This window comes from Myxine glutinosa, chromosome 2 (assembly GCF_964187855.1).
Source record: "Myxine glutinosa chromosome 2, kmMyxGlut1.1, whole genome shotgun sequence".
NCBI classification, from domain to species: domain Eukaryota; kingdom Metazoa; phylum Chordata; class Myxini; order Myxiniformes; family Myxinidae; genus Myxine; species Myxine glutinosa.
In genome coordinates, this window is record NC_136262.1 from 68,895,245 (window position 1) to 68,908,897 (window position 13,653).

The following is a 13,653-nucleotide window of genomic DNA, read 5'->3' on the forward strand; positions in this document are numbered from 1 at the left end:
CCTTGCAGTGTCTAGGTGTTTCATACCTCTTCCACCCACCCCCCTCAATCCCAAGCCCTCTTCCTCCCACAGATCTCCCGATGTTCCTGTTCTCCACTGTTGTACTTGTGTGCTTCCCTCTCTCTTCCTATCGTGTCTCCCGCTCCCGTTATCATATTTTTTTATGTGTCCATTTGTGTTTTTGTGATTAATGTTAGCTCTCACACGAGCCTCGATCTTGTATACAAAAAAAAAGAAAAAAAAAAAAGCCATTGGAGAAGAGGAAAGATTTCATATCCGAAGCAATGATGGATTCCATGACTTTGCTGATAATTGGGAGAAGGCTGATTGGTCTGTAGTTACTAGGATCTGTTTTTGCACCTTTTTTGTGCAAAGCGGTGATGTTGGCTGATTTCCAAGCAGATGGCAGTTGACCTTGAGCAAAAGAGAGGGTGAAGAGAACAGAGAGAGGGTGAGATAGAGCAGCAGAGCAGGATTTTAGGACCCGTGGGCTGATGCCGTCGGGTCCAGTTGCAGAATCAGAGTCGAGGGTTGACAGAAACTTTTCCACCTTGTCAGGAGGAAAGGACACAGAGTCCAGGAGCAGCAGGGTACGACTGGGTATGGTGGGTACAGAGAGGGATGGGTTTGGGACACAAGATTTAGAGGCAAACACAGAGTTGAGGCATTCAGCTTTTTCACGTGCGGAGTCAGCTGTGTAGCCGTTTGAGGTAAGGGAGGGGATGGAGGGGGAACAAACACCAGAAACGGATTTGACCAGACGCCACCAGGATTTGGAAGAGGGAGACAGATGAGAGAGTTCGGTCTTGAGAACGGAGAGATATTGTTTCCTGGCTCTCCTGAGGGTGGACACACACTTGTTTCGGGCTTTGTGAAAGGAAATGAGATTTCCTTCCGTTGGATTTGCTTTCCAGGAGACGAAGGCAAGTTGTTTCTGGGCAACAGCCTCATCACAAGATTCCGTGTACCATGGACGGGAGGAAGGGTATGACAACTGAAGACGAGATGGGATAAATCTGTGCATGAGAGAGAGCAATTTACTTTGGAAGAATTCCCAGGATGAGTTGATGTCAGAGGTGGTAGAGATGGGAGACCAGTCCAGATGATTGATGGCTGCTGGAAGACCGTGCCAGTTGGCCTGAGTGAAATGCCAGACTCGTCGACGCTGAGCAGGCTCCCTGAGGATGGTCAGAGAGATGTCCACTTTAACAAGGACATGATCAGATGATCCCATTGGAGCAGAAGAAGAGCAGCAGACATTTTCAGGGAAGTTAGTCATAACCAAGTCCAGAAGAGAAGATGTTCCGTTGACTGAGATCCGGGTCGGGAAATTGACAGATTGTGTCAGTCCCAGTGAGTCGCAGAAGTCCTTTGCTGAGGAGCCATGGCTGGTGAGAGAGGTACCCACACCCAGCCAACTGGCATGATGACAGTTGAAATCACCACATATGAGGAAGAGAGAGTTGGGATGAGTAGATAGAAGTTGGTCCATATTATCAGACAGCGAGATGTAGATGGAGTCATCACTGTTTGGTGGACGGTACAACACACATATGAACAAGAGGTGGGAGCGAAGGGGAAGCCGTAGCCAGAGGTATTCCTGGGGGTGAGGTGGAGAGAGTGCAGTGCAGGGCGAGTGAGGAAGAGAGTTTTTGATAAAGATAGCAACCCCGCCTCCAGGACGAGGCTCAGGTCTATCATACCGGAGGAGGGAGTAGCCCGGGAGAGATACTAAGGAATCAGAGACATCATAAAGGAGGAAAGTTTCTGTTAAGCAGATCACATCTGGTTTGACAGAAGCAACCTGTATGGAGAGATCAGTTAAGTTTGAACGAAGGCCCCGGATGTTTGAGGTCCATACCGTTAATGAAGAGGAAGGGGGAGCATCAGATACAGAACAGGGGGGAGGAGGGGTAGGGTAAGATGTGGAAGAGGTGGAAGAGGTAGGGAGAGCTGTTGAAGGTGTGTCAGAGATTTCAGAATAGCTCGGAGAAAGGGAAGGATGGGGCGGACAAAAGGTTTGATGGTGATTGGGTGAGGCACAATGAGGTGTTATTTGAGGAGGGGGAAGAGCGAGGCAGAAGGTTGGGGGAGATGGAGGTGAGAGTTGGAAGGGGGAAGAAGCGGGGAGGATGCTTTGAGGAGGGGGAGTGAGAGGGGGGAAATTGAGAAGCAATGAGGGTGGGGAGATTTGAAGGTGAGGGGGGAGTTTGGGAGGGAAGGGACAAGGGGAGGGATTTGAAAGGGATGGGATATGGGGGAGATTTGGAGGGGAGGGTTGAGGCAGGAGTCTAGGAGGGGAGGGGCGAGGCCCTCTCCCCCCAAGCCCTATCCCTCCCAATGTCCCTGTTCTCTACTGTTGCATTTGTGTGCCTCTCTCTCTCTCTCTCTCTCTCTCTCTCCCCCTCCCATCTTGTCTCCTGCTCCCTTTATTATATGTTTTATGTGTCGGTTTGTTTTTATGTGATTAATGTTAGCTCTTACACGCAGGGGCGTATCTACGGAAAATAGCGCCTATGGTAAGCACTGAAATTGCGCCCCTGTCCAAACAACTGACACCCATCTTTTAGATAACTTTACCATAAAATCAGCTCAAAAATACAAGTCAAGCTCATTAATCTTTTAATTAACAAATTATGGCACTACATGAAAATTACAACTGCACCTTCCTTGCTTTCACTGATGCAAATTGGTCTATTATGTGCTCAAAGTCAGTTTTTTCAGTTTCTTCTCTTTCTACACTCAGCAGAGCAAGAACACAGAGTCTGCCTTGACCCATGGAGGCTCTCAAATACGAAAGTATTAGTTTTACCTTGCTGAATGATCTCTCACAGCTGGCGATGGAAACTGCGATGGTTAGCATTATCTGAATAGCAACGCGAAGATTGGGGAAGACGCTCTCATCTCCATACTGAACAATTAATTCGAGAAGCTCTTCAGGTCTTGATATTTTCATGTAGGCCCGACTTGATAGCAACATTCTGCAATCCAAAATTTATTCATATAGCTGCTGTCCATCAACATCAGAGCTGTACAATTCGCCCAAATTTTCGCACTTCTTCTTTAGGTCATTACTGTCGGCGCCGTAACACAGTCCCTCGACATCGAGAAGGAACTCAAACTTGGCGTCAGTGTCGTGCAAACGAGTGAACCTTTCATCCATTTCTCTGTGAAGACGGTCGAGTGTTCCCTTCATGACTCTTTCCATTTCCTCCATGGCTGTTAACCCAGCGTCTCTCGAGTTCTCATCAGCCATTCGTTTCTTTAGTCTCTGACATCTTTCAACTTCAATATTCCATTCTTGACAGAGACCGAGTCCTTCTTCGAGTGACTCACTGACCAACACTTCTCTTTCATCATCAAAATGATCTCGGAGGGCTTTCAAATCCAGGGCAGCATCGTGGAAGTTCATGCTAGGATTCTGCAGCCTCTTTTGAATACCGTCAATGCGAATGAGTACTTTGTTCCAAAATCCTAGCAAAGTCAGAAAATCGTAACTCAACATGCGGTTATACAGCTGCCTTGCATCACTTCTTGTTTCACTGGTCTCGTTTTCATTGTCTATCATGTCCTGGAGTACTTGAAGTATCTCCCCAAGGAAATAATTGTTGACGGGCTCCACTGCTTCTGTCTTTGCACTCCACCTGGTTTCAGACTCTGACTTAACAACCACAGGCACGGCGTTTTTTAGTTTTTCCCCAGCGCTGTGTTGAACGAGAGAAGAACACATAGAGAGCTTCGATGGTTCCAAAAAACGTGACCATCATTGTATCCTGCTTGGCTGCATGTATTTTTAGTACATGTAGGTACATGTCCACCCACCAAGTTGAGTGAGTGATTGTCACAATTCACAAACACTGCCAGGTTGTTTTTCTCACTTATTCTTTGATGAACACCACTTCTGTGTCCAGCCATCACATCAGCGTTGTCATAGCACTGTGACCGACAATCTTGTAGCTCCATTTCGGCCTTCTCTAACTGTTTCAAGATGTCTTCAACCAAGCTCTCAGCATCCTTCTGGCCTATCTGGATAAAACCAAGGAAGGACTCTCTAACATGGACTGTTTTCCTCTCAAAATCAACTTCCACGTACCTCACTACTTCTGACATCTGCTCACGGTGTGCCTGATCAGGAGTCGAGTCGAACATGAGACCATCGTACTTGGCTTTACGAATCCTCAGTAAACTCTGGTGAACAGTGGATGCCATCATGTGGATGAATTTGTTCTGGACACCCGGTGAAAGATAAGACGTGGATCCAGGATGACTTTCCACACAAGTGAGGTGTTCTTTCATGACAGGGTCAAAGATGGCCAGTAGTTTCAGTAAGCAAAGGAAATTTCCCACATTGGAGTCATCGTCCAGCTGAAGTGACTCCCTGTGTCCTCGCAAAGCCAGGTTCTGAGTCGCAAGGAATTTTACGCAGTGAAGGATTCTCGTCAAGATATCACGCCACTTCTGCTTTTCCTTCTCAATCTGTGACTGAAGTTCCGCGTCAATAACTCTTCTGTTTTCAGCTAAATTTCTTTCCATTTCTTTCCACTGTGTGAAGCACTCCCGATGATTCTTAGCATTTTCATGAACACTAATCCTTTCAGGTGCTTTCCACTGGTTGAATCCACTTTCCTGCTCCAATGAGGATTGAATCTGACCAGGAACGGGAATAGAGAAGACAACAGATACAAAATGCAGACTTTTTAGAAGGGGAATAGACCAGCCATGAGCGAGTCACTTCCTCACCACGACCATTTCCCAATTTCCTCTTGAACCAAGTTTTGTTCATTGAGCGGTTATTTGTTGGTAGGAAAGGCCCCTCACTGTTTTGGAAATACTTCAAACCCAGCTTTGTTATTTCTGTTCTCAACGCGTCAGGCAGAATTGCTTTTCCAGTATCCTTGTCGAACTTCAGAAGTCCAATGTCATGCTGTTCAATCACTTCTGGTATGACAGTTCGAGGCTCTTCGACACCATCCAGTTCACTAGGTTCAGTGTCGTCAGGTTCAATCTCGTCAGGTAAAATCTCATGAATAAACTCAACATCACCACCACCACGATCGTCTTCCCCTCCTGTCATGTCCACGTTCTCTCTGGCAGCCTCACTTTTAATCTCGTCATACTCGGATTTATCTGACTTGACTTCCTCCTCGGCTTGTGACGCATTTGTACTTGATCCACCTTCGGATTCCAACAAACTTGTAGCAGGTGCAGGCGACTCCATGGAACGTGTCGAACAACTTGTTCCGGGATTTTCAAAGAAGGGCATGAAGAACTTGCTCGACTTCTTGGCTTCCTCAGTCTCCAACTTTCGTCTCTTCCGTCCTTCAGCTCCACTTTCCTTCTTGTTCGTGAAGAAACGTTTCATGGTCTTCTTACACAATGCTCTGAAATAAGGAAATGGCACTTTTAATAAGAACATTAAATTGCACAGATTTTGCACAAAATTCTAGACTACCTCCCTAGTTTGCGCAGGAGAATGGTCTTACTGCCAGTTGGCACTGAGCAGTGGTACTGTGAGGTATGTGGTCATGTAGCTCCCAGAATTGTATTTTTACCTAATCATTTATATAAGTGGTTTAACAATCAAGCCGCCCTCGTGCTTCTCACCCCTGATAATTAATCAAAGACAGATCATACATCTGAAGAAAATTCTTTTTTTCACTTTCCGAGGATGGCTTGTCTGACTTTAATAGAAACTGCTCAGTGGCACCTCCCTTCAAGTGGCGCCCAGGGCACGGGCCATACCTGCCATACCTTAGGTACACCACTGCATACACGAGCCTCGATGTTGTATACAAAAAAATAAAATAAAAAATAAATTCTCCAATTAAACAGAAAAACAAAAAAAAGGTAATTGCCGCCCAACGTGGGGCTCGAACCCACGACCCTGGGATTAAGAGTCCCATGCTCTACCGACTGAGCTAGCCGGGCAGTAGTGCTTCGGTTCCCGTTATGGGAGCTCTTAAAGCCTGTATATTGAATTTCATCAGTAAAGGTTAAATTTACATGTTCATCACTGAATTTATTTTGTCGTGTGGTGAAAGTCAGGTTTACGAGTCTTCACATTGATTCCGATTTGAAAACATTAATTCGCCGGCGAGATGTGAGATTACAAAATAACAAAAGATGCCCGCATCGGGAATCGATCCGACTGCCTCGCGGATGTTAGGCAAGCGCTTTACCATTGAGCCAATGCATGTGACGTAATATTAGGCTTTTCAGATGTTAAGGAGACAATTTTATTATTATTATGAATGCTAAAATATGTCCACGACAATATTTTAAATAATCTATGTGTCGAATGATTGTTTGAGATTGTACATTGTTAACCAGCGTGTTTGCGTAAAATTTACTTCATTTTATTTTTACATTCTTTGCACGGCTCGGGCACAGACAATAGGCTCTTCTGCACTCACGTCGATTGTGAGGAAAGATTATTTGCTCAGCTCTCAAAACTAAGCCATAATCAAGTTAAAATTATCTCCCTGAGCTATGAAGACTCTGACAAGAGCATCTGCTTCAGGATCTCCGGCCGATGCTGCTCAGGCGGCGAGTCCGGAGCGACCTTCCATTTCAACCACAACGAGCGGTTCGGCCTCGACCACTTCGACGCTGACCTCGGTTGCGGGAGGTGCGGTCGGGACGAAAGGGGCCCTGAGGGAGGCGGTGGAGGTGGTGGTGCGAAGCTTCGGTAAACACACCCAGGGCTACGGACGCGGTGAGACACACCCGTTCAACATGCAGACCGAGGCTCATGGAAGGAGTCGTCATATTTGTGGTGTCAGTAATCGTCGTGATCGTGAAGGTTTGCGTCATACTTGTGCTGGTCGTGGTGATTCATTGTACTCGTTTATTACCTCACGTATGCTAAGCGAAAAGCGGGGTTAAGTAATTGCTTCATGACCATCCGTCTGTCTGGTCGGTTTTCCAAAGAGGAAACCTCCTGTTTTTAAGGATGTCATAAAGCTAAAGGACACAAACACACTCAACAGGTACGAAGAACTAATGTAATGTGTTAGATGGGGTGGTGTAATAGACACTGCGTCAACGGTGGTGAAACCCAGAAGTAATTTATTTATGCGTCTTAATATCTCCTTAAACCTTTATGTAAATTGGATTATATGATGATGATGGTGTGAGCCGTCGCTTTTGATGAATCCCCTTCGTTGCTGTACTCACTCAGCTTTGTGCGATGGCTGTATTGGCCATTGCGAGAGCTACGGCTTCGACTGCAAACATCGTCGACTGCAAACATCGTCGACTGCAAACATCGCAGGTATAGACTGGTCCTTGCGGAGATTGAGGTTGGCAGGTTTTCCTTGATTGAGGTTTCATGCCTCCGCTGTCTATCGATAGCAAGTCTCTCACATTCAAAAAGCCCCCCCTCCCTCCCCATCCTCCCTCCCAGCCTCCTCCCCCCAAGCCCTCTCCCTCCCACAGATCTTCCGTTGTCCCTGTTCTCTACTGTTCTACTTGTGTGCTTCCCTCTTTCTCCCCATCTTGTCTCCCGCTCCCTTTATTGAATGTTTTGTGTGTCCGTTTGCTGTTGTTTTTTGTGATTGATGTTAGCTCTTCCATGAGCCTCGATCTTGTATACAAAAAAAAAAGGCAAATGCTGCGCCAAGCTGACCGATTTGTAGCCTCATGTTTCCAGGTGACGACTGGAATGGCACGATATTTGCATGTAAACTTAAGGACATCCTTATAGCACTTCCTTTGTCCACCACGTGACCGTTTACGAAAGTTAAGTTGACCATAGAAAAGCGCTCTTGGGATTCTATGGTCTTCCATGTGTGTGAAGTGTCCTGACCATCAAAGCTGGGCTTGCATCAGGAAATACTCAATATCTTGGATACGACAGCGGTCTAGAATTGACTTGTTAGGTATTCTGTCTTGCCAGGTGATACCAAGAATCTTATGATGGTATCACATATGGAATTGATCAAGAAGTTTGATATGGCGATGATGGGGTCTCCAAGATTCACATCCATACAGGAGTGTCTACAAGACAGCGGCACGATAGACACATTCATGCCAAAGGTGATGTGTCAATCTCCCAAAGGACACACATTCTTTACCGAGTCTTCATTTTACTTCATCGTCAATCATTTGCATTTTGAGAGAGGACATCTCCAAGTTAGCAGTACTTATCTACAACTTTGAGTGGCTTGTCATCGATGGTAATGGATGGGATGATATACACATGCCCTTATTTTTTTGGCTAAAGCAGAGTCTTGGTCTTCTTGAGGCTGATCGTAAGGTCATAGCGATGAACAGATTGCGCAATGGAGTTGACAATAAATTACATATTTTCGAAATTATGACTGAAGAGTGCGCAGTCATCGGCGGAAAGTAGATCACGGAGCAACATTTCCGTGATTCTGCATTTGTACAGGGGAACAATCGTGGCATCTTTGAAGACCTGGGATATTGACTTCTCACTACAGATAGTATTGTAGAATTGGGTCATTCGGATGATGAGGTTGGCACCGCCAAACGTAAAAATATCGGAGGGGATACCGTCTTCACCAGGGGACTTTCTAGATAACATCTCTTTGATAACTCTAGTGGTGTCTATTGTACTCGCAGGGCAGGTAAAGTCCTCTAAAATAGGCCGCTGGGGAAGAGAGTCAATGGTTGCATCCAAGATGGTGGAGGAGCAATTGAGGACACCATTAAAGTTTTCACCTGCAGGATCTTGTTTGGATCTCTGATGAGGTGTTGGCCATCTGAGCTACGGAGTGCGGCGATAACACGAGAAGACGGTCCACAGGCAGTCACCTTTGGACCAGCATAGAAGCACTTGAAATTATTTGTATCAGCTGCCTCCTGAATTTCTTCCGTTCTTGCTGCCCACCAGCTGTCCTTCACAAAACGTACTCTTGAGTCTCATAAGTTACAGGTAAGAATAGTGTTTTCTCGCTGAGTCATCAATCCAGCAGATGTGAGCCACGTGCATGGAGTTAAGTAGACTTTTGATCTGGGAGGCGTTCTCGTCAGACCAGTCTTTGTGACTACACTTGACAAAACCGAGAATGTCAGAAGCTGCCCTGAGGGTGATGTCTCGTAAAATCGCCCATCCCAATTCAGCATTGGTCGTAGGTAGATCTAATTGTTCTAAGGTGGCATTGAGATGAAGCTGGAGGGGTGACTGTACATCGCTGCATTTAGCTGTTGAGTGTGGAGGTTTTTGGCAGGATTGAGACGTTGCCTTCTCACAGGAGGCCTCCTAACAAGCACAAGCCAAGCAAAATCGAAAATTATCCTAAACAGGAAATTTACTGTTTTTAAGGATGTTATAAAGAACACAAACAACAGGCACGAAGAAATAATGTAACATGTTCGATATGGTGATGTAATAGACACTGGGTAAAAGGGTAGTAAAACCCAGAATTTATTTATTTATATACCTTTAAACATCTTTAAACCTTTATTTAAACTGAATAATATACTTGAACACTGTAGAAAACAAATTACCTTCATAATAGAAAGACTTGAAGATTGCTGTTCACTGACACTCCCCATCCACCCTGATAGAGCTTGAGCAAATCTACAAGGAAGAATGGGAGAACTCCCCAAATCTAGATGCACAAAGCTGATACAAACATACCCAACAAGACTCGAAGTTGTAATCACTGCCAAAGGCAATTCTACGAAGTATTGATTCAGGGGGTTGCATACTTATGTAAATTTGATGTCTCTGTATTTCGTTTTATTATTATTTTGTAGGAATTTCTAAAAAAAAGATTTCCACGTTGACATTATGGGATATTTTGTGTAGATCAGTGACAAAGCCCAATTTTATCAATTTTAAATTCAGCCTGTAACAACAAAATGTGAAAAAGGTCAAGTGGTGTGAATACTTTCTGAAGGCACTGTACACCCATCATGCTACTCCGGAATCTCGATATCCTCGCAACTGTCACTGCAACGGCACACAATTTATCCTCACCAAGTTTACTGACCGACTTCTTGAGGGGCGAATTATTGGTAGTGAACGCCCGGGAACTGTCGTCCTTAGCCCGAGAATTATTATATCCCCTTCAGATGCAGATCATCTCTTCAAACTGCAGCGACGTCAGTTTCCGGTCAGGCCGGCCTTCACAATGACTATCAATAAAAGTCCAAGACCAGAGCCTCATACACTTTGGAGTATGGCTCCCAACTAGTATCTTTACATCTTTACGTATATTATAACACCTTTTTCTTCTTCTTCTATAAAAGGATGCTTTTGACTTGCTCACCAAATATATTCATTCCAAAAAAAAATTCCATCTCTTACAGTTCCTTTTTTCTACATTCCCAAAACTCTCCTGCACTCCACCCCTCCTTCAGCGTCCTCAAACGTATTTTTGACTCGGTCTCAAGAAACTCATTTTGCAATAAATGTTCGTTTCCCATTAATCGTACACTTTTCAAAATCCAATCTCACCCCTCCCCTCCAAATCTTCCCCATCACCCATCTCTTTCAAATATTCCCCCTTGCCCCTCCCCTCCAAATCTTCCCCATCACCCATCCCTTTCAAATCTTCCCCCTTGCCCCTCCCCTCCAAATCTTCCCCATCACCCCTTCCCTCCAAAACTTCCCCATCACCCCTCCCCTCCAAAACTTCCCCATCACCCCTCCCCTCCAAATCTACCCCCTTGCCCCTCCCCTCCAAATCTTCCCCATCACCCATCTCTTTCAAATATTTCCCCTTGCCCCTCCCCTCCAAATCTTCCCCATCACCCATCCCTTTCAAATCTTCCCCCTTGCCTCCCCCCCCCTTCCAAATCTTCCCCATCACCCCTTCCCTCCAAAACTTCCCCATCACCCCTCCCCTCCAAAACTTCCCCATCACCCCTCCCCTCCAAATCTACCCCCTTTCCCCTCCCCTCCAAATATTCGCCATCACCCATCCCTTTCAAATCTCCCCCCTTGCCCCTTCCCTCCTAAACTCCCCCCACACCCCTCCCCTCTGAGACTCTCCCTCGCTCCTCCCCTCCTAGACTCCCCTCTCACCCCTCCTCCTCAAAGCGTCCTCCCCGCTTCTTCCCCCTTCCAACTTTCACCTTCATCTCCCCCAACCTTCTGCCTCGCTCTTCCCCCTCCTCAAATACACCTCACTGTGCCTCACCCAATCACCATCAATCCTTTTGTCCACCCCATTCTTCCCTTTCTTCAAGCTATTCTGAAATCTCTGACACACCCTCAACAGCTCTCCCTACCTCTTCCTCCTCTTCCACATCTTACCCTACCCCTCCCCCCCCCCCTGTTCTGTATCCGATGCTCCCCCTTCCTCTTCATTAACGGTATGGACCTCAAACATCCGGGGCCTTCGCTCAAACTTGACTGATCTCTCCATACAGGTTGTTTCTGACAAACCAGATGGGATCTGCTTAACAGAAACTTTCCTCCTTCATGATGTCTCTGATTCCTTGGTATCTCTCCTAGGTTACTCCCTCCTCCTGAGTATCCCTCGGTATGATAGACCTGAGCCTCGTCCTGGAGGTGGGGTTGCTATTTTTATAAAAAAGTCTCTTCCTCACTCGCCCTGCACTGCCCTCTCTCCACCTCACCCCCAGGAATACCTTTGGCTACCGCTTCCCCTTCGCTCCCACCTTTTGTTCATATGTGTGTTGCACCGTCCACCAAACAGTGATGACTCCATCCAGTGCCGTGTTTATTGAGAGTCTGGCCAACTGAAATACTGGTGCCATGTTGCATACCTAACTTCGCGCGCTGGCACTGCGAGATGTATGTCAGCTGTGGCAATCCTGTAGTTCTGTGACGAGGGAATCGATGTTATTACTGTTTGGTCGCAGATTTAATGAGGAACAACTAATTCAAGTTAAAGTGACGTGTTGTTTGTTATTGGAATAATAAAATCTGCAAGCGGCGTCATTTATTCACACGAATTGTTTGCCTGTCGTGGCACACGATTTATTGTCAGCTGCATACAGCATACTGTCTACTGATAAATTTTATTTCTCTTGGCATGAAATTGTAATTTGATAAAATTGAGCTTGTATACTAGTTTTCATCTATTATCTGGAAACGTAACATACAATATTCCCATAATGCTACGAAAGTACAATGTCTATTCATTCTTTCATATTCATTAGCTTGGGTTCACAAATGTTGTTATAACTTGACTGGCACCATAATCAGCAATAAAAAAGTAAACAGACTCAGAGGTACATTGTACATGTACATTGTACATTATTTTCCCCCAAAAAATGTTACGTTTTCAAAGAACACTTTACTCAGGAAACTGACACAAACATTGACAAATATTGCGTCATAAACAAGTATTTCCTGATATATAAGCATATATAAACAGTGCATGTTACAGGGTATATGTATACTAAGGGATTATGTATAATACCTGATTTTCAGTTATTATACATAATCCCTTATATATATATATATATATATATATACCCTATACACTGCATATGTACATGAAAAATGTTACAGGGAATATGTATAATATATATATATATATATATATAGATATATATATATATATATATATATGGTTGACTAAATAAATGTTAAGCTCACCAGAGACCTAATACACACGTGTCATGTCACTTTTGATTTGAAACCAATATATATTAAGCGATTTCACTTACCGAACATAAATATGAGTAAGGTGATGGATTCCATCCAACTCGGCGTATTTTAACCGCCCAAATAGCACTTCGTTCCTTGTCTCGAGGAAATCTGTGCATTATACGACCTTGTCCTGGTCTAACAGAACATCCTCAAGCGGCACAACACACCATATTGGTTGATTTTATTGAAATATTACTCAAATGAAATATGCAACGATACGAAGCAATGGCACGGAATGGGTGCAGCGGGAAAGCTGCTCGGCTGAGGTGGTATGCAAAATGGCGCCTGTAAACCACGTGACGCGGGCTCGACCAATCACGGCGGTAGTTGAGCAGATCAAAGGCTGGCCAGACTCTGTTAATATATGGCACTGACTCCATCTACATCTCGCTGTCTGATAATATGGACCAACTTCTATCTATCCATCCCAACTCTCTCTTCCTCATATGTGGTGATTTCAATTGTCACCATGTCAGTTGGCTGGGTGTGGGTACTGTTGTGAAAATCCAATCGGGTCCACAACTTTAGTCAATCTGGTGGTTTAATTCCATTAAGACCATGAGATCATTCTGTAATACAGGAAATGCAATAGGAATAAGGTTTGGCATCACATGGGTCCATCCATAACATTCAATGCAAGCAAGCTTAATATTCTATGCAGGCGTACTGTTAGCGAGTCCACTAGATGTAACATGTCACAGGAGAAGTCCCCCTGAGCACCGACCGCAGCGGGTCTTATAGCCGCGCCCCTAGCGGTGTCAGCGAGCAACGATCATCACCTGGGTTCAGCATTAGTACGAATACGATTTCACTACAGGTACCTCTCTCACCAGCCATGGCTCTTCAGCAAAGGACTTCTGCGACTCACTGGGACTGACACAATCTGTCAATTTCCCGACCCGGATCTCAGTCAACGGAGCATCTTCTCTTCTGGACTTGGTTATGACTAACTTCCCTGAAAATGTCTGCTGCTCTTCTTCTGCTCCAATCGGCTCATCTCATCATGTGCTTGTTAAAGTGGACATCTCTCTGACCATTCTCAGAGAGCCTCCTCA

At 45.2% G+C, this 13,653-nt stretch overlaps 1 protein-coding gene and 1 non-coding gene across 3 annotated transcripts in view; one reads left to right on the forward strand and one right to left on the reverse strand.

The window, feature by feature from the left end:
- Positions 1-5,855: 5,855 nt before the first annotated feature.
- Positions 5,856-5,928, reverse strand: TRNAK-CUU (transfer RNA lysine (anticodon CUU)). Its single transcript has one exon. It is a non-coding gene; the product is annotated as a tRNA-Lys (tRNA).
- A 457-nt stretch (positions 5,929-6,385) lies between these two features.
- The window catches only part of LIX1L (limb and CNS expressed 1 like), a 53,681-nt gene continuing 46,413 nt past the window's right edge, over positions 6,386-13,653 (forward strand). For both annotated transcript variants that reach the window (XM_068108019.2, XM_068108018.2), the window contains exon 1: positions 6,386-6,715. In XM_068108019.2, coding sequence (XP_067964120.1) covers positions 6,490-6,715 — 226 coding nt within the window. In that variant the 5' untranslated portion in view covers positions 6,386-6,489. The remainder of the gene's footprint in view (positions 6,716-13,653) is intronic.